The following is a 20,341-nucleotide window of genomic DNA, read 5'->3' as shown; positions in this document are numbered from 1 at the left end:
AGATCTGCAAACTGCATTTCATCATCAGGTCCAAAGGGAGGCTGAGGTTCTCCAGATGCATCCACCACTCTTGGGTTTGCTGCCATGTTTTTCATTCCAACCTCTTGAAACTCATCCGGCAATTCTTTCATTGCAGTGACTCGTTGTTGAATAAAACGAACTTGAACTGGATCTAGCTCAATAGCAACAACATTCCTTCCTTTTTTAAGAGCACTAATAGTGGTTGTTCCTAAGAAAAAAAGAATCAACATGGTAAAGCTCACTTAAATGAGCAATATAAAATATGTAATAAGTTAAGGTTGCATGATTACCTGTCCCCGCAAAAAGATCCATGATCCACTCTCCTTTTAAAGATAGAAGCTCAATTAAATCCATCATCAAAAGTTGTGGTTTTTGATAAGGATTCATGATCTCATTCGAATCACCAGAAAGATCCCTGAGCTTTCGACACACGCCTGGTCTATCAAAAATATTTGTTCGGTTAGGTTTCGAAGCAAAATTAAAATTTCCTTTACTGTTCGGACCCGCAGGAGACCAGAAACCAATGGTAGCAAACTCGGCAGCAAAAGAAAGTCTGTCAAGCTTATAGCCTTTGATGTTAGGCTTTGTCCTACAAAAGAAAAAGTTAGCCTTTGATGTTAGGCTTTGTCCTACAAAAGAAAAAGTTAGGCTTTAACTTAAGCTTTTGTAACTTGCAAAAGAATGCTTGAAATTTAACATACCATATGCATAGCTGATGGACCATTTGATTGTCAACGAATGCTTTCTCTGCAGCAGAGATTTGATCATGAGCATGAAAAATTACCAGTGCCCATGATTCAGCTGTTGTGACCTTTTTGAAAGCGTCGATGACTCTTTTATATGCACTTACACCATACTTTACTTCATCGTGTATTGAGTGTGGTGCCTTAAATCCATACGGAGCATCAGCAATGGCTAAAGTAAAATGTTGTGCAGTCACAAACGATTCCATGTTCTCTACTTTGCCTTCATGAACAAAATATTGAACTGGTTCTGCAGACACATCATCAGAAATGAAAATATTTGCCTCTTGAATGGTCTCCAAAGTTTGTGCCTCTTCTAATCTCTTCCGCTCTGCCCTTGCGCGACTCAAATGTTGCTCAAACTCTTGAGGAATGCTCTTTATGGGAGCACGAGGTGCTCGAGACTTGTTAAAATGAAAATAAGTAAACATTAAATATATTCTAGAATACACATATAAAAATCAAAATCAATTTTTTAAAATATTTGATCTAAATTTTTACAAAACCTTCAAAAACACTTAAATAAAAAAAAATCTATTCAAATATGTAGTTTACTTACTGCATTTTTGAAAAGATAAATGAAACGCTCTAAGGAGCTTGGCTGACTAGTGATGGGATGAAACATTTGAACCTCGTTCCAATCCTTGCAATTAAGTTTTTCAATCATGATTCTTTGCATGTACAAGAAAGTCTTTTGCCTGTTTCAAAAAAACACAAAATAAAAAAACAACTTTACATGAAATAAAATAAGTAGATTTAAAAAGAAGAATTAGCAACGTACTGTTCTAATTCCTTTGCCATTTCATCGAGTGTCAAAGAACCTCCTTTCACTCGTGCCAAGATGGGTATGATAATATTTTTCTCGCGTATTCCTTGCATTGCTCGCCAATTCGTGATACGCATTTCTTCAGGAATTGGCTTCAAAGTGTCCTCATTCCCTGTTCCTTTGCCCTTTTGACTTCCAGGTGGGAGCTTTACTTTTTGCCCTTTGATTTTACCTTCCTCCCAAAGCTTGAAAATGTCTTCTTGTAGATCCCATATCTCTCCATCACGAAAGGCTAACTGAAAGAAATTGTCATGACCTCGAACATTTGTTTTTTCAGAGCGTCCAGCTTTGCTTGACTTCTTTGTGACAAGACCAACTTGCTCACAAAGCTTGATTTTGAAAGCTTCATCAACTTTATGACCTTGCTGAATATGATTGATCCACTCGTTGTGAAAAAATCTTATCTTTTGTAAGAAAGACATGGATAGTCGCATCTCGGAATCAATGTTGTGATCAAGGGCAAGTAGCTTTGCATCATCATCACCTAACCCAGCATAGACCCATGCTAGGACTGTCTTATAGCTCTCTACATGAGGATACTCAGCACATAACTCTTTTTTAGCAATGAGAGAGTGAGTTCCCCCCAAGACAAAGTATTTGTATTGATTGATTTTTGATCTCTCAAAACTCTCTTTCTTAACACAAGAAGACTTATCCACAAGAACAAGAAGGGGTAAAACATTTGTTGTTGGTTTCTCCTTCATCATTACTTTAAGATTACTCACATGTCCAGGGACAATGGTTCGAACTTCTAGTGGTCTCTTATTTGAAACAGGATCTAATGGAGGACGTTCTATATTAGACACTAGTAAAATTAAGGGTCTCTCATCAACCATATGAAACTTTTTGGCTTTATTTCTTATGGTATTAAGACCAAAAGATTCTGAAGGATCAGACTTTGGAGCTCCAGGTCCAGAAAGCAAAGTATCACTCACATCTTGAGACTTTGACCCAGAAGTCTCTTCAAGAACTTCAACATCTTCTTCTGAGTCATCTATGTCTGTACCTTCATTCTCTTCATAATCAGAATCATCAGTGGAGTGGTTGGAATTGTACAAATTATCATGATGCTCTTGAAATGCTTCAGAAAAAGACTACAAAAAAAGAAAAAGAAAAAGTCATTCTAAGTAGAAGAGGATTTTAAGACTTGATAGAGTGAACTTAAAAGTAAGAACCAAAGAGTAACTTAAGCAAAAGTAAGAACACTTTAACCATTTCTTTGTATACTAGAATACATGGTAAACTCATTAAACCAGACATAAAAAGTAAGCCAAACTTCCTTTTTGCTAAAATTCATTCAAACTAAACAAAACAAACTTCTTGTATACTAGAATGCATTCTAGCATATGCTAGAGCAGACAAACTTCTTGTATACTAGAATACATACAAACTAGACTTGACTATTCCTCTAAGTGTTTCAAGATATGAGCTAGAAAGACAAGAATTAAATAGACTAAAAAACAAAGAATAGTTCTCAATGTATTCTAGAATACACAAAGATAAGAAGTTTTTTGAACTACGTGTATACTAGAATACATACAAACTAGACTAGACAAACTTCATGTTTATTAGAATACATGCAAACTAGAGTTGACTTGACCTCTACGTATTTCAATATATAAGTTTGAAAGACATGACTCAAACAAACTTAAAAAAGAATAACAGTTCTCTACATATTCTAGAATACACAAAGATAAGAAATTTTTTTAACACTAATGAAAAAAAGGTCGAGAGAAAGATATCCATACCCGTTTGCGAGTAATCATTGCATCTCTAAACTCTTGCTGGGTAGAAACAGGATTCATCTCTTCAAGCCGAAAATTAGCAGAGAAAACTCTAACTGCAAGAAACTTTCCTTTGTTGTTGTCTACCAGATGATGAATGATCCCACGAGATATACTTTCTTTGACTTCAACAATGCGACCATAAGTTAAATACTTTGTATTTTCAGAGTCTCCTTTTTCTTCCGCAATAGAAAGGAAAGGTGTGTTTGGCTCAACGATTGTCTTGTGCTTACCTACCATGCCAAATTGAATTGTCCAAGCAAATCCTTCTCGTGCTTTACCTCTTGCACTACTCCAAAGAGTTGTAGCTTCCATGCTTGAAGACTTTTTCTGCTGATGTTGAGTTAAAGGTGTGGTTCCTTGAGATGATGGAGGAAGTCCATGAGTAGCTAAAACCATTCTGCTTGATGGTGGTTGATCTTGTAACTCTGGAAACTGGTGAGCTGCTAAAAGTTGTCTTCTTGGCTCACTTGGACGTCTATCAGGGTTTGGAAGAGTCACAGTCACTCGAGGTGCTTGAAAGTGAGGACTAACTGGAGCAGGTTGAGATCGAGAAGGTGTCAAGACTCCTGAACGTCCTGAGCCACCCACAGGGACAGATGCAGTTGCTTGATTACTTTTCTTTTGCTTCTTAGAAGTTCGAGCATCACGTATTGGTGAGGCCATCTTAAACCTAAACAAGACAATAAAAAATCATTATCTCATTGCTAAGATAAACAAATAGAGATAAAATCATATTTTTCAAAAATATGATTTGTTAAATGAAACAACATTTAAGATTAGTAAATGTGTATGTAGGGCAAACAAACGAGAAAGACAAAAAGTGAAAGAGAACAAATAGACATAGAGAGAAAGAGAGAGAGAGAGAGAGTGTGTTAACCTCCATGCAAGAACGGACCTAGATGTGTAAGCAAACATGAGATAGGAATGTAAGAGAGAGAGCTCCTCAGCACACTAGAGAAAAAGAGGGAGAGAGAGATGTATTCTAGAATACAACAGGTTGTTTCCTCCAAAGATGTGTTTTGTAATTGAATTTCAATAAATGACTTTCTAGAGCTGTGTATTCCAGAATACAACTCACAAGAAGCTTCTAACCACAATACACAGATATAAAAGAGAGGAGAAAGCACTAAGAGATGAATAGATCAAACCCAAAACAATTAGGATCCTTTGTATCATCAAAGTACTTACAGAACCTCTTTCTTGAACACAATTTGAGAAAAATTTACCTCCAAAATCTATCTTCTGCTACGTTGCTCTGATGGAGATTCTGACCACTCCGTTGGCTTCAAAAGGGGGGTAAAACCTCAGGACACCTGCCAGGACACCTGGTTGAACTGCTTGCAGGTCGCTCCTCCTCCGTTTTTTATATTAAAACTACAGTTTGCTGTTTTTTTGCCGCGCGCGCGCGATGCGAACTCAAGAGCTTTTGCTTTATCCCAAAATCTATCTTCTGCTACGTTGCTCTGATGGAGATTCTGACCGTTCCGTTGGCTTCAAAAGGGGGGTAAAACCCCAGGACACCTGCTTGAAATACTCCCGGGCTGCTCCTCTGTTTTTTATGTGAAAACTACAGTTTGCTGTTTTTTAGTCGCGCGCGCGACGCGAACTCGAGAGCTTTTGCTTTCTTTGCATGTCTTCTAAAATTTGATAAAAAGCAAATCTTTTTTGCATGAAGGTCTATTCTAATGGTTTACATTGAGTTTGGTTTACAGTAGAACACAGCTTGCCGAAGCCGTGTATTCTGGAATACAACTCAAGTGAAGAGAGAAGTTGTATTCCAGAATACAACTTGATGAAGATGTGTATTCTGGAATACAACTCAAGTGTAAAAAAAAGTTGTATTCCAGAATACAGCTTATTGAAGCTCTGTATTCTAGAATACAACTCAAGTGTAGAGAGAAGTTGTATTCCAGTATACAACTTACTGAAGCTGTGTATTTTGGAATACAACTCAAGTGCAGAAAGAAGTTGCATTCTAGAATACAGCTTGTTGAAACTGTGTATTCTGGAATACAGTCTCAAGTATAGAGAAGTTGTATTCTAGAATACAACTTGTTGAAATTGTATATTCTGGAATACAATCTCAAGTACAGAGAAAAAATATATTTTTGAATACAGCTTGTAAAAGCTTCATATTCTGGAATACAACTCGAGTGTTGAGAGAAGCTGTATTCCAAAATACAACTTGTACAAGCAATGGATTCTGGAATACAATCTCAAAGTGCATAAGTGTTAAATTTTTAAAAATGTGACTTCAAGCTTTGTATTCTAGAATACAAACTACTTAATACACAAGAAACATGGCAACTTATCGATTTTTGTGTTGTATTCCAGAATACAACACAAGAATTAGCTTTTTAAAAAATGAAGTCATTATAATTTTTAAAAATTATTGATTAAATCTTTATTTTATAAAATATTATTTTTTCAACCTCTTTTTTTCTTAATTTACGTATGAAATCTTCGTTTTGGTATTTTTGTGTATTTAAAAGACAAACAATTCTTTCAAAAAAATACCTTTTTAAAAAAAGTCTATTTTTGAAATCACTTACCTCCTTAGATAATATTTTTGTTTTTCTTCTTAGCCATAATTTCCTCGTAGCAAACTTTGAACCAAATGACAATGAAAAAAAAATTCAAAATTGTAACAAATAACAAAGTAATCAAGAAAATGCATACCTTACAGAATTAAACTCAAGAAAAATGCTCCAAATTAAAAAAAATGCTCTTGTGGCTCTCTTAGCGGCGGCAGACCCTTGGAATGTGTCTCTAAAAAGGACTTCCTCTCATCTTTTAAGTCCCATCTTTTATAATAATTAATAAATTTTAATATTTATATTAATATTATTATTTTTGAATCTAAGCATTAAAAGTAAGTTATTTGGATTTGAGATTACACTCCACTTTGTAGCTTAGACCATTGTTTTTTAGAGAAACTTAGAGGTTTGAAGTTCCTAGTCATGGCAGGGCAACAAAAGTCTCTCTCAAGCTCATTTTGCTCTTTTCAAGTGCCTGTATCCGTACTCACTCCTAAAAGTCTGAGCCAATCTATCAGTGATGATGATGTTACAAGCCCACTATTTGCTAATTTATCAAATTCTGATACCGATGTTCCAGTTTCTCCATCATTAGTTCAGCCTATTCGTGTGGAGACAACCACTCCCTTGAGAAGAAAAGACAAGTTTTTGCATCGCAATGCATTGAGAGAGGCATGTAGGGTGTATTGTTGTAAAAAAAACTGCTTGAGGACACTTGGATTCAGAAAAATTAAGCAGGAACGTGAAAACTTCTTTGCTTTAAAACGTGCTCAACAAAATATAGCATTACATGGTTTTTTATTAAGGTCTGGAGAGAAGATAAAATATACAATTTCTGGCACGATTGTGTGTCGAAAGTGTTTTTTTCAAGTGTTTTGTTTAAGCAATCAGCGGATGCAAAAGATCTTAAAGCAGTTGCAACGGGTGGAAGAAGATTCACGGTACTCATTTAGTACACGTGAGACTCCTCAGCTGTGTTTTCTCAAGAGCTGGATGGAACGATTTGTCACTTACAATGGTGAGCGCATGCCAAATTCAAAATTCACCCATTTGCCTGATAATTTTACAAAGGGAGAAGTTTACAACCTCTACGTGGAAACGTTGAAAGGAAGAAACATGTCATCTCTTTCATTTACTTCATTTCTTAGAAATTGGAAACAATATTTTGCTGATGTGAAAATTCCCAAGAAAACTAGAATGGGGATTTGTCAAATTTGTGCAGAGCTCAAAGCCAAAAGAGATGTTGCAAAGACATTTGAAGAAAAAGGTATGTTTGATTTGTGTTTTTTGTACGTTTTAATTTATGAATGAGAATTCCAAGTGGTATAATTTAAACTAGCTTTACATTGTTTTGAGTTTTTAGGTCCTATTCTACAAGCACTTAAAGCTCATCGAGAACAACAAAGTACAGAGCATCAAAAGCTAGCAAAGCATCGAAAGAAGTGCCTTGAGCAGAAAGAAATGTATTTGGGATTAGTCATAGATGGAATGGATCAAAAGAAGACATTGATACCCCATTTTATGCGTGCTCCAAAGAATTTGAAGGAAGAGAATTTCATACAACTACACGTTGTTGGAGCCCTCATCTTTAATGGCATCATGACGTCAAAAGTTTTTATAAACTTTCCAAATTTACACAACGACCCTAACTTGACCATCACCATAATTCAGAAAATAGTAAGTGAATGGCAAGGAGAATTACCTAGCACACTTTATGTGCAGCTAGATAATACGGCAAGGGAAAACAAAAATCAAATAGTGCTTGCTTATTTGAGTATGTTGGTGCAGCAGAAAGTTTTCAAAAAGGTCAAACTTGGATTTTTGTTGGTGGGTCACACTCATGATCAAATTGATCAGATGTTTAGTAGGTTTTGAGTCAAACTTGCTAGGAAAAGTGCATTTGACCTTCCAGAGGTGTGCATAATTCTTAAAGAAGCTTATGATCCTACGCCAGAAATTCATGTTTTGAAAGGCACCTATGATTTTAGAGAGTTTGCAACAGGTGGAGATTTTGCAAGCCCTGCATTCGCTCAGCTTAATGACCATAGTTTCCAACATCAATTCAAAATAAAAGAAAAAGAAGCTGAAACACGTTTGTGGTGTAAGAAGTACTCTAACTCAGAGGCATGGCATCCTCAGGATGGTTTGAAGTTTTTACTCAGTGTCCCAGAACGACAAATTCTTCAGGCAGCAAAAATGCTTTTGGCATCAAGCATTAAAGCAGCAAAAGCTCAAAAAGAAAAGCGAGCCATCAATTATCAGCAATGTTTGATAGAAATTAAAGAGACCATACAATCAGCACATGTGTATTTTCCAGCTTGCTCACTTGGATGGTGGAATACATTTTTTCATGAGCAAGAAATCTTGATTGAGGAAGTTCAAAGCAATTCAAGATCACTGATAAATCTGGATCCCTTTCTTTGGAGAGTACAAGAACTTGAAGACCGTGATGATAATATTCAAATGCCAAATCAACAAACACAATTGCCTGAAGAATTGCAAACATTGGTGCATGGGGAGACTCGCGAAGCGTATGTTGGTGCTAGAAGGACTAGTCAACGACGACTGCAAGAGAAGGAAATGTGGGAAGGAAATATTGAGGAGCTCACTGTAGGTGCAATGATTGCAGTGTTAGCAACAGATGATGAAAGCGGATGTCCTTTTTGGTTGGCAAAGGTACTTAAAGTCCTTGAGGAAAATGGAAAAGTAAGCTCAATTGAGGTCCACTGGTACAAGGTCAATGGAGATGATGCATTATCAGGAAAATATTATCCAGAGATGATTCGAGTAAATAAAAAGGGAAAGAAAGCAAATCGTAGTCAACGTCGCGTGGATAGCCTAAGCATGGAGGATGTGGAAGTTCTTGTTTATGGTTTTACCTTGAAAAAGTCGGGTCATCTACGAGAACAAACCAAAAAAATTCTTCTGGAGAAAGTCAAAGATTTAACACGAGAGGCATAAGACCTCTCATTGTAACCAATTTTGTGGACATTATTATTTTATTGCAAATTGAGTATTTTTTTCTCAAAAAATGTGTGATTTTATGAGCAGCTCTATCATCTTTCAAAGTATTGAAGTGTAAAACTTGCACTTTTTAACAGTTTTTTTTAAGCTTTTTAGGAGCTCATACTCTTTTTAGTTTAAAAAATAGTGTTTTTTGAGATATTTTAGCATTTTCAAAAATGGGTTGTATTTTTGATGGTTTAGTTGTACTTTCAAATGGCTGGATGTTTGATGAGATGTGATGTGAATCAAATAGATGTGAGGTGAATAGATGTGATGAGATGTGATGTGAATCAGATAGATGTGAATGGATGGATGGATGTGATGTGAATAGATGTGATGAGATGTGAGGAATAGATGTAACGAGATGTGAGGAATAGATGTAACGAGATGTGATGAGAATTAGATAAGTGTGAATAAATGGATGGGTGGTTGTGATGTGAATAGAAGTGGTAAGATGTGAGGTGAGTAGATGTGATAAGATGTGATGTGAATCACATAGATGTGAATGAATGAATGAGATGTGATGTCATGTGAATCAAGATGTAAATGAATGATATGGGATATGAATGGATGATATGTGATGAAAATGGATGTAAATGTATAAGTGAAGAATGGATGTGAATGTATATGTGAAAGAATTGATGTAAATGAGTATGTGAAAGAATATCCGGATATAGATGTGTATGTGAAATAATGTGATGTGATGGAAAGAGATGTGATGTGTCATAAATATATGTGGATGTGAATGTGATGGATATGAATGAATGTGAATGTGATGAATATGAATGAATGTGAATGTGAATGTGATGGATATGACTGAATGTGAATATGATGGATATGAATGAATGTGAATGTGAATATGATGGATATGAATGAATGTGATGTGATGGGATGTGAATCAGGATAGATGTGAATGAATGAGATGTGAGGTAAAATGAATGAGATGTGATGTGAGTGAATGTGATGTGATGAGATGTGGATATGGGTAGATGCAAGTGGATGAGATCTGATGCGGGATAAATGAGATCTGATGAGATCTGATGCGGGATAAATGAGAAAAGATGTGATGAAATGGAAAATGATGTGATGAGAATGGGAATACACATGAAATAAATGTGGAACAAAGTGGAAAGACGAGAGTTCGTTATAGAAATTGTATTTATGACCTGTTTTTAAATGGCTATTTTATGTCAAGAATGCTGGGGAAGCATTTTGACCGTCTTGTGAATGAGGTTGTGGAGACCTAGTCTCATAAAGTTGCAATAGCTGACGGAGAGTCAATGGAGAACGTCTCACATAGCAAGGTCGGCCGAGGTCTTGACCAGCCTCGCTTCGATTAAAATGGTGAGCTTCCGGTACGGTGGATGAGGGACCAAGGAAGCGGCCTATGAGTGAAGCGCTAGGTCACATGCAAAGGATCCTAGAGGGTTCTGACCATACGGTGCTCGAGCTTTGGATCACCGATGATACCCACGCGTGCATCAAGGAAGATATTGGAACAAGGAGTAAGAGTTGTTTTCTGAATTCGGGCATGGATCTAGTTGATTGACCTTGCTGGTCCTCAATGGACGAGTCTAAGGCTCTTTTATATGGATCTGTTGGTTGACCTTGCTGATCTTCAACGGAGATTTCATTTTGATATGTGAATATATTGCCGATTACTATGAGCTAGGAGCTATCGAAAAAGGCCCCCTGAGTGGACAGGTGGTGAGCGTTCTGGTTGCCAATGAGGTACACCGATGAAGGAATGATTGGAATTGAGGATTCAACCGGAGATTTTGAGGATTATGATCAGTGACTCTATGATTTTATTAAATGATTATTTTAAAGACAATCGATTCTGTGAAAAAGGCAATTTCATATTAGGTGTGTAAGTGGTGTGACTAATTTTAAGTGTGCATGAACACCCGGCTAGAGGGCCTGGGAACTCTTTTCCCTAGTACTCGGGACAAAACCTAATCAAATTCTTAATTGGATCTCATCACTATAGTGAGGTTAGGCTGGACTGATGGATCCCTAAATTGAGACTCAATTCTGTTATGGTACGATAGATGAGGTAAATCTCGAACAAAATTTGTTCTATGGAAAAGAATCAATGGCTGTGTCTCTCAATGAGGAAAAAATCGTTGGTCTCTATGATCCAAGTGCAATCTTTTCGCTGATCTGACTATGGGACTTACGGGCTCGATCAGATCAGTTCAATTAGTTAAGGTTTTTGACTACGTTAGAGAAAAATTTATCCTGGTGGAATCGCTCGTGCTTTTCGAGGAAGGAAAGTTTTTCCCGGTTCGATTTTGAAAGAACCGATGAATTAGTCTCTTGTCCGGATATCCGTGGGCGAGGCCCCGAGTGAGGGACCCTGCCCCGCGCAAGAAGTGCTACTTCCGCTGCTAGCACCCCTAAATTCGTTGCGTGGTGGGGATAGGGACCTTACAGCTGGTATCAGAGTAAATTGGCTAATGTGGATCAATCGAGAAGCCAAAAATGTCAAAAATTTATGAAGTAGCAGTAAAAGGTTGTAATTGTGTGATAAAATTCATATAAATTGTTATTCAGACTGAAATTCATAAATTGGTAATTGGGTCTTCAGATGGAAGTACCGCAATTGCATGGAATCCCTGACTTGCTTGAGACTTAGACGTGATGGTATTTACCCTTATAGTTCCAAGGACCGTGACTACCTGTATATAGCGAGGGTATAACTGCAGCTCTTTACTGGTAGTATATACAAGTAAATCTAAGACTTGAAATTATAAGCATAAATGCTATCCAGATGATGAATTCGAATGTGGTTGAAATGATTTTTAAATTTCGGTTGAGAACTGATGAGTTGATTTGGATTCTGATTGAAAAATGATGATTCCTGAATTTTGGTTGAAATGTAATAAGCTGAGCAAAACCACAATGAGGATGAATGGGACGAGTCCCTGTGATGATGTTCATAACTGGACTGATGTTAATGACTTCAGCAAATCACTATGAGATTAGTGGATTGTGCTGACAGATTGCTGCTGTTAACACTTGACCCAGTGGATCAAGTTAAGGGATGTCAAATTAAAAATCTGTATAATTGAAAATTCTCATGGAAGACTGTTCAGATAGAAATTTCGGTCTAATGGACCATTATTGTGATAGGGATTTGAATGTCATGATCTGAGTGAATTATTATCTGATGATGAGTTCTATATAAGGGATCTTTATCCCAAGATTCTGTTGGGTTCACCAGACTATAAGGGATCTTTATCCCAGGATTCTGTTGGGTTCACCAGACTATAAGGAATCCCAGAATCAATTGGATCTTAAGGGAACGAGTTCTTCTCTAATTTTGCGAGATGAGGACATCTCACGTTTTTTAAGTGGGGTAGGATGTAAGATTTCTCCCTCCGGCTTTTGAGGTGTGCAGCCGTCGCCGCAGGTGTAAGAACCTCCCCTTCTGATCTTATAATTATTCCTCTCTCTAAAATAAAAGAAAGATCCTGTTTTACCCTGTTTTGGCCTAGAGAGAGAAAATGTCTAGAGAGAGGTAATTCAAAATTGAGATATTTTTTGATATAAAAATCCTCCTAGTGTTTAAAAGGGTTTCCCCTGAAACGGAATCTCAAAAAGAAATTTCCAATGTGCTATTGGAATTAAAATAGGTATAAAGGACCTTAGCCTAAGGGTCCGGATTTTCAAAAAATTTTGAATTATGCTCCAATTAAGGTTCCTATGGATCAATAAGACTAATCCAAATGTAGGGAGGAGATAAATTGAAGAATAAAACAAAATCTCCCAAAAATGAGTAAATGCTCACATAAGATGAAGAGTTGACTAAGGACAAGGTTTATTAGTTAAAAAAGAAGAGATATTTAGAGGAAATGATGCATTTCTAACACCTCAGTGTGGGGATCTCCCCTCACGAGGGAGGCGCCTATTTCACATGTGTGGAGGAGTTTTAAACTCATAAATAATGAGATATTTTCATCTCTCCTCTCTTCTGTTTCAACTAGATCCAAAAAGTAAGCTAAACTGATCCAAACATGGTCAAAAATTGACCAAATTGATCTGGAAAATTCTAGAATCAGTTTGCTTGGTTAGAAGCCCATTTTTTCCTATAAATAGAAGCCTCTCCCTTTGTAAAAGGTTAATGCACTGTTACTCTACTCCTACCCAAAGCCAATTACATTGATTTCACTTGATAATTCAACTATTTTTGACTAATTCTCTCCAAAGAAATTGGTGGCCACTCTTGATCCAAGCACGAGTAGAACCCTCAATCCCTCAAGCCAAAGGAAAGCTTACAAAACTCCATGTAAGCTAGAATTTTTACTTTTTAAATTCAAATCTATGGTTTTCTGATTTCCTTGTTTTTTTTATAGTTGATTAAAGTGAATCCTGATGTTATGCCTTGATGAAAAGGCTACCCCCTTCTCTTCCTTAAGAATTCAGCCTTTCTTTATCCTAAAATGAGTAACAAATAAATTGATTAAACTTTTCTTATTGTTTACACTCTAGAAAGTGAAAATTGAGTAGATTAGAGTACTTTACTTCAAATTGGGGTTAATTTTAAATTGAAAATAGAATGCTAAAAATTGAGAAATGGTCAGCCATACAAAGGAGGTTATGGTAAAATTTTCTTAAATTTTGTGGAAAATAAAGTTTATTTTTATGTTATTCTAAAAGCATAATTCCCACCGTTTGTGCATTCTAAAAGAAATATTTTTATTTACTCCATGGACATATTCACCTATGAATATGCATGGATATCATTGACATTAATTATTGAAATTAATTTCTATGCATAGAAAGATACATATTAAAAATATTTTTATTATAAAAGTTTTATTTTCATTGAATTTAAATTATATGCATAGAAAGATGCATATTGGAAATTTTTTTATTAAAAAAGTGTTATTTTCATTGAATTTAATTTCTATGCATAGAAAGATGCATAATGGAATTTTTTATTATAAAAGTGTCATTGAATTTAATTTCTACTCATAGAAAGATGCAGAATGAAAATTTTTTTATTATAAAAGTGTTGTTTTCATTGAATTTAGTTTCTATGCATAGAAAGATGCATATTGGAAAATTTTTTATTATAAAAGTGTTATTTTTATTGAATTTAATTTATATGAATGGAAAGATGCATAATGGAAATTTTTTTATTAGAAAAGTGTTATTTTCATTGAATTTAATTTCTATGCATAGAAAGATGCATAATGGAAATTCTTTTATTATAAAAGTGTTGTTTTCATTGAATTTAATTTCTATGCATAGAAAGATGCATAATGAAAATTTTTATTATAAAAGTATTGTTTTCATTAAAAATAATTTTATGCATATTAAAGATGCATAAAAGATTTATTTTTATTTCAAAAGTGTTGTTCTCATTAAAATTACCTTTATGCATAGAAAGATGCATAAAGGATTTATTTTTCTTTCAAAAGTGTTATTCTCATTAAAATTGATTTTATGCATAGAGAGTTGCATAAAAGATTTATTTTTATTTCAAAAGTGTTATTCTCTTTAAAATTGATTTTAAGCATAGAAAGATGCATAAAGGATTTATTTTTCTTTCAAAAGTGTTATTCTCATTAAAATTGATTTTATGCATAGAAAGATGCATAAAAGATTTATTTTTATTTCAAGTGTTATTCTCATTAAAATTGATTTTATGCATAGAAAGATGCATAAAAGGATTTCTTTTTTTTTCAAAAGTGTTATTTTCATTAAATTGATTTTGTACCCTAGAAAGATGCATAAAGGATTTAATTTTATTTCAAAAGTGTTATTTTCTTTAAAATTGAATTTATGCATAGATAGATGCATAAAAGGATTTTAGGAAAAGTGTTATTTCCACTGAAGTTGATTTTTATGCATAAATAGATGCGTAAAGAATCTTTATATCAAAAATTAGAATTCTCTTAAATTCTATGAATAGATGTGATGTGATGTGATGTGAATCAGATAGATGTTTGTTGGTCCTCAACGACAACGGAGATTCCATTTTGATATGTGAATTTATTGCCGGTTACTATGAGCTAGGAACGATCAAAAAGGCCCCCTGAGTGGACAGGTGGTGAGCGTTTTGGTTGCCAATGATGCCATACGTACACCGATGAAGGAATCATTGAAATTGAGGATTCAACTAGAGATTTTGAGGATTATGATCAGTGACTCTATGATTTCATTAAATGATTGTTTTAAAGACAGGTGATTCTGTGAAAAAGGTAATTTCATATTGGGTGTGTAAGTGGTGTGACGACTAATTTTAAGTTTGCATGAATACCCGGCTAGGGGACCTGGGAACTCTTTTCCCTAGTACCCGGGACAAAACCTAACCAAATTCTTAATTGGATCTCATCACTACAGTGGTTGGGTGGTTGGTTAGGATGGACTGCTGGATCCCTACATTGAGTCTCAATTCTGTTATGGTACGATAGATGAAGTAAATCCCGAACAAAAATTGTTCTATGGAAAAGAATCAACGGCTGTGCCTCTCAATGAGAAAAAAAACGTTGGTCTCTATGATCCAAGTGCAATCTTTTTCGGAACTGATGGATTAGTCTCTTGTCCGTATATCCGTTGGGCGAGGCCCCGAGTGAGGGACCCTGCCCCACACAAGAAGTGCTACTTTCGCTACTAGCACCCCTGAATTCGTTGCGCGGTGAGGAGAGGGACCTTACAGTAAAAATGTGCCATATTTTTCAAAAATTGCCAAAAGATCATTTTTGGTCATATTGAGAAATGCTTTACTCGAGTGACTGTTTTTGAGGGAATATTTCAAATATTTTAAATGTTTCTCTTTAGTAGGTAATATAACCCATTCAATATGTAGAGAATCTAAAATAGTGTTCTCTCCTAATTCACCACTTAGGAGGCCTTTTTTCCCCCACAAGAACCTAATGGTTGATTATGCATATTGGAGGTTAAACAAAACCATGAAAATGCCAAGTGCATGTATGAAAATCATTTCATAAGATATAAGGATGCTCTTTTATATGAAAATTGTGTTTGTGACCAGGTATTATGGGCAAAGAGTGGACTACACCATTTCTAGTCATAGCATTAGTCAAAGATGTATGATGTTGGTAGTTTGAGGATACAAAAATTTTCATATGCTCAAGGCTTTGTGCACATCAAGCTTAACACTTTGTTCACATCAAACTTTTCAATAATTACTTCTTGAATAGTGGCTTCATGATTTTTTAAAGGTCAAGTTCCAAGTTTCATCCCTCTAAGGAGGGTAGAATGTGGAGCTCTATGAAGAGTAGAATGTGATAGTATGTCAAATGGACATGGAGCTAAAAGAAAAACATGAAAATGCTAAGTCCAAAAGCAAGAAAGATAATTTCATGAAAAGTGTTTACTATTACAGGCAGGCCTATTTGCGATGTTTTTTTAACGAAAATAAACATGTAAAAAATGTTGAAATTCAAGTCGATACAAGCACTGGTATCAATTTGTCGAAATACGTGCCAAAACAAACGTTGAAATATTCATTGAAATACACGTTGCAGTAAGCATCGAAATATTTTACTATTTTGCGATAGTTTTTTCAGCGCTTTTAGGCTACAATCCTGCACAACAGTTGAATACACCACTATGCCAGCATTAAACAACACTTACAACAACTATACTTAAATTTCACAAAATATGAATTTTTATTAATTAGAAGAAGTTACATAGCATCTTTTATTTATGTTTACAATATATGCTCAAACACATGGAGCTGACAAAAAAGTACTTAAAGGCATTACTCCTATACAAAGCACCTTGTGAGAAAGGCCGAATTTAATCATCAATGGACTCAGGGTTTGGCATTGGTCAGTGCAAAAAATATTTATAACGTAAAAACTCAGAAATGGCAAGTGATGCAAAACTATTTGATGGGTGCAGTGTAGAGGCTTACCATATTGACCACATCTGTCTAGTTAACATTGGTGCCCTCTCACTCAAGTTGCTTAAGGAGGGTATACGTACCGTGCTTTAAGGCGTACCTTTCCTCCATATCATTCGCTGCATGACCGGCCACCCTTTGCTAGAAGCATGAATACTTAACAGAAATGAAGTGCACATTATGCCGACAAAAGTTAGTAAGTGCACTGCTATACTTACAAAGTACGTGTGGAAAGCATCCTAGCCACCGCTCCTAAGATGGGACCTCCCTATGCTCTCCATTTTGCTTGGTTGTGGCCTCCTTGTGATGCTTATACCTACGGGGATTTGTGTTGTGCTTCTTGCACTCCTCATCCCAAATCTCTTGTACACAATGCTAGGGATTTTCTCCCCTTATCTTTACCCTACGTATAACATTATTGTGCCAGTGCATCAATACATTCACCATGTGATCTTTAATCCATCTAGGATGGACCTCAGTCTCATGAGACTGGCACAAAATCTAATAGTTTGTGCTGCCAATAGCCATTAAGGATTGCCTCACCGAGGACATAAGAGTGACAATATACAAAATTGGTGCAATGGTACAGTGGATATCAAAGAAGAAGATTAGAAGAAATAAATTGAAATAAGCTCATCTAAACTCCATTAAAGTAGTTATAATGGAGGAGAAATTCTTTCCAACAAGTTTTTTGACCATTCAATTGCACCTACTGGTTCATGTGGTTGACGAGGTTGCTGTTAGTAGGGGTTGTCCATAGTCTGTCCATAGTCGATGGATGTTTTCCTCAAGAGATTTATAAAGACACTAAAAGGTGTTTTCGTCAAAGAGCTCACCCTGAGGGCAGTATGGCAATGGATGGCTTGTTTAAGAATCTCTTATGTACATAACATAATCTCTTAGTATGTTAGACCCAGATATTCCACAAGTGTGGACACAAGAAGAAAATGATCGACTCATTACGGAGGAGCCTCGAGGACGAGGTCTTTAGAGAACAAAGGATATGGCATTGTGAGAGAAGATTAATAATTTTTGCATCTTGAACTCGCGTTGTCGTGAAGTGTGCGGTACAGCCAGGAAAGTACGAAACTTCTAGCTGTGAGAGTGAATGTCAAATCCAACAAGGAATCTCACACACAAAATTTCCCAAGGAGTATTGAACATCACTATTTCCAATGACAAATACATGTGTCATCTTGCCTCAATACATCCTTGAATTCATCCAGATGATTGCACGGAATTGCATGAAATCCTTTGAACCATTCACATGTGTGCATAACAAAGCCTTCCAATTTTTCCAATATACATGTGATCAGTTTCATCCTTTACATCCAGTGCCATCAAGACCATTATATCATGATGCTCTTTTTCACCTGAAAACCTGCCTTAATATTCTAACATTTCACAAGCAAAAGATAGAATACGGCTAGCTATTTCATGTACATAATTTCCAAAACTCAGTCAAGCAGAAACAAGGCCATCTTCCGTGATTTTACAAAACTCCAAGTTCCCCAAAATTATATCATGTTCACAAGCTTTTTCCCATATATTCCAATTTTTTTTTTAAGGGCTTATATGTCATGCCCTTTTTCTAAGGTAAACAAAGTAGTTTTAAAATTAAGCTTATCTGAATGATTCAGCGAGTGAACACTTCGATTTTTTATTTTTGGTAATCCATAAGGGTCGCTTCGGCGCTGATAACATGATGGAGGAAGAAATGGCGAAACTGTCGCCTCTGCGCTGGCTGTAAACTTTGATTTTCCAAAAAGCACATCATCGTATAGCACTCTATTTTTCCTTCATTTCTAGCACCTAAAAGCTATGTGTAGAAGATAGGGTCTTCAAATGAAATCCAGTGGTCGTCAGCGACACTGTTCCCTTAACTCTGCAAAAATTTCCTTCCACTCCGGTTTCGCCGTGAGCCTCCGGTCCTTTTTCTATTTTCTTCCCGCGGAGAAGTCGCGCATCCCCCCCCCACCACCTTTTTTCCGCTTAATAGTCGGCTTTCCATTTTAAAAAAAAACTGTGCATTAATGCTTGTTTACCTTCTAGAGTTTATTACACGTATGCTGCCAGCCAAAAGTATTCCTGTGTAAATGTGGCATTCACAATTGAGGATCCCCGTAGATGATCAGCATATAAACACCACTGGGCTTCAGTACCTTGCTAATCTCAGCTAACATGATTGCTGCATTATACGGCGCATCCACTCCACACATTATTGAGTCGAGAGTACCTTTGTCAATGACAGAGTCAAAGGTGCAATCATCAAAGGAGGATAAATCCAGAACATCCATGGTTACATATTTGAGTTGACACACATTGATATACTTTTTCTGCATTGCCTTAATGACAACCGGTGAAACGTCGATATTAACAATGTCATTGCATCCATCTTTCACCATATCTTCTGACATTAGTATAACATACAGACTAATGCTCCGCATAATATACAGGCATTATTTTCTAGAACACGCTGGAGACTCTCACTTCCAAAAGAATGTCCACATAGAAGTATGGTTGCATCAGGGTGCTCACCCTCTTGTAAAGCTCTAGCGAAGGCCTCATCATTTTCATAAAAGGGATCCATTAACCGCCTCTTACTCTTCCTCCTCTTGTTCAGAGAGAAGCTCTTCTTAATGGCTCGACAGACTTGGATGAGTTCTCACAACACTGGCTCCCACTGAATTTCTTTTAACTCATCTGGCATCAAACCTTTGCATTTCCATACATATTAAGAAGGATGTTCCCTACTACAAGGTCCATCATATGCATGAAACTCCATAATTCACACCACATTCATGTACAAAAACCCCTAGATCTTGCACTGCCTCAACTCATCTTATTGAACCTCATTTACAATATGAACATATGTACATGGCATCATATAATGACTCGTCATGGCACTTAACTCATGCATCTAGATTTGTATTTGATGGCCTCACATGCACGGTTTCACATCATAGACGTGCCATGGCACGACATCCACCCCCTCTAAACCTGCACATCCTCTGGTATGTGCCAAATCATCATCAAGGTCCACATATAACTGGATGTCGTCTTCATCTTCTGCAGTTCCAGGAAGATTATCCTCTTCCTCTTCAATCATATCCATACTACCACTGTCAAGCTTCTCATCCTGAATCTCTTGTGAATCAAAAGGATCACCATCATGCCTTCTTTTAAATATCTTGATTCTTTTGCCAGCCACAAGATTCTTTACTTCTGTTCCATCAAGCTCACACAGAGTATATGTGGCATTTCCATGCTCAGGATTTAGTGACTTGATATAAGCAATCCACCTAAGCATAGCAATATCTGGAGTGGTACAACTTGCTATCATCCCAAGAAGTGGCAAGCAATCAGTCTCCACAAGTACAGATGCTCCTATAAGATATTCTTTCTCACATTTTAGAGCAGTGACTATCCCCCATAATTCTCTCTTGATCTGTGGATACTTTCGTTGCCGAAAGCTTAATACCTTTACTCCAAATCTAATTACATACCTATGATCATCCTCATCATCTTGCCCTACTGCC

At 36.2% G+C, this 20,341-nt stretch overlaps 1 protein-coding gene across 1 annotated transcript; it reads right to left on the bottom strand.

Annotated features, from left to right (window-relative positions):
* Window positions 1-1,230: 1,230 nt before the first annotated feature.
* LOC147627522 (uncharacterized) lies at window positions 1,231-19,207 on the bottom strand. Its single transcript, XM_086815066.1, has 3 exons — window positions 18,965-19,207; window positions 1,546-1,886; window positions 1,231-1,462 (listed from the first exon to the last, which is right to left on the bottom strand). Exons 1-3 carry the CDS (start codon window positions 19,205-19,207, stop codon window positions 1,303-1,305), a joined length of 744 nt encoding a protein of 247 aa, XP_086671192.1. The 3' UTR covers window positions 1,231-1,302.
* Between the last annotated feature and the right edge of the window lie 1,134 nt (window positions 19,208-20,341).

The sequence above is a fragment of the Cibotium barometz genome, chromosome 20, assembly GCF_041138505.1.
Source record: "Cibotium barometz isolate CiBa-2024 chromosome 20, ASM4113850v1, whole genome shotgun sequence".
Classification (NCBI taxonomy): Eukaryota; Viridiplantae; Streptophyta; class Polypodiopsida; order Cyatheales; family Cibotiaceae; genus Cibotium; species Cibotium barometz.
Note: the sequence above shows the minus strand (reverse complement) of the source record. Positions and strands in the feature narration are given on the sequence as shown.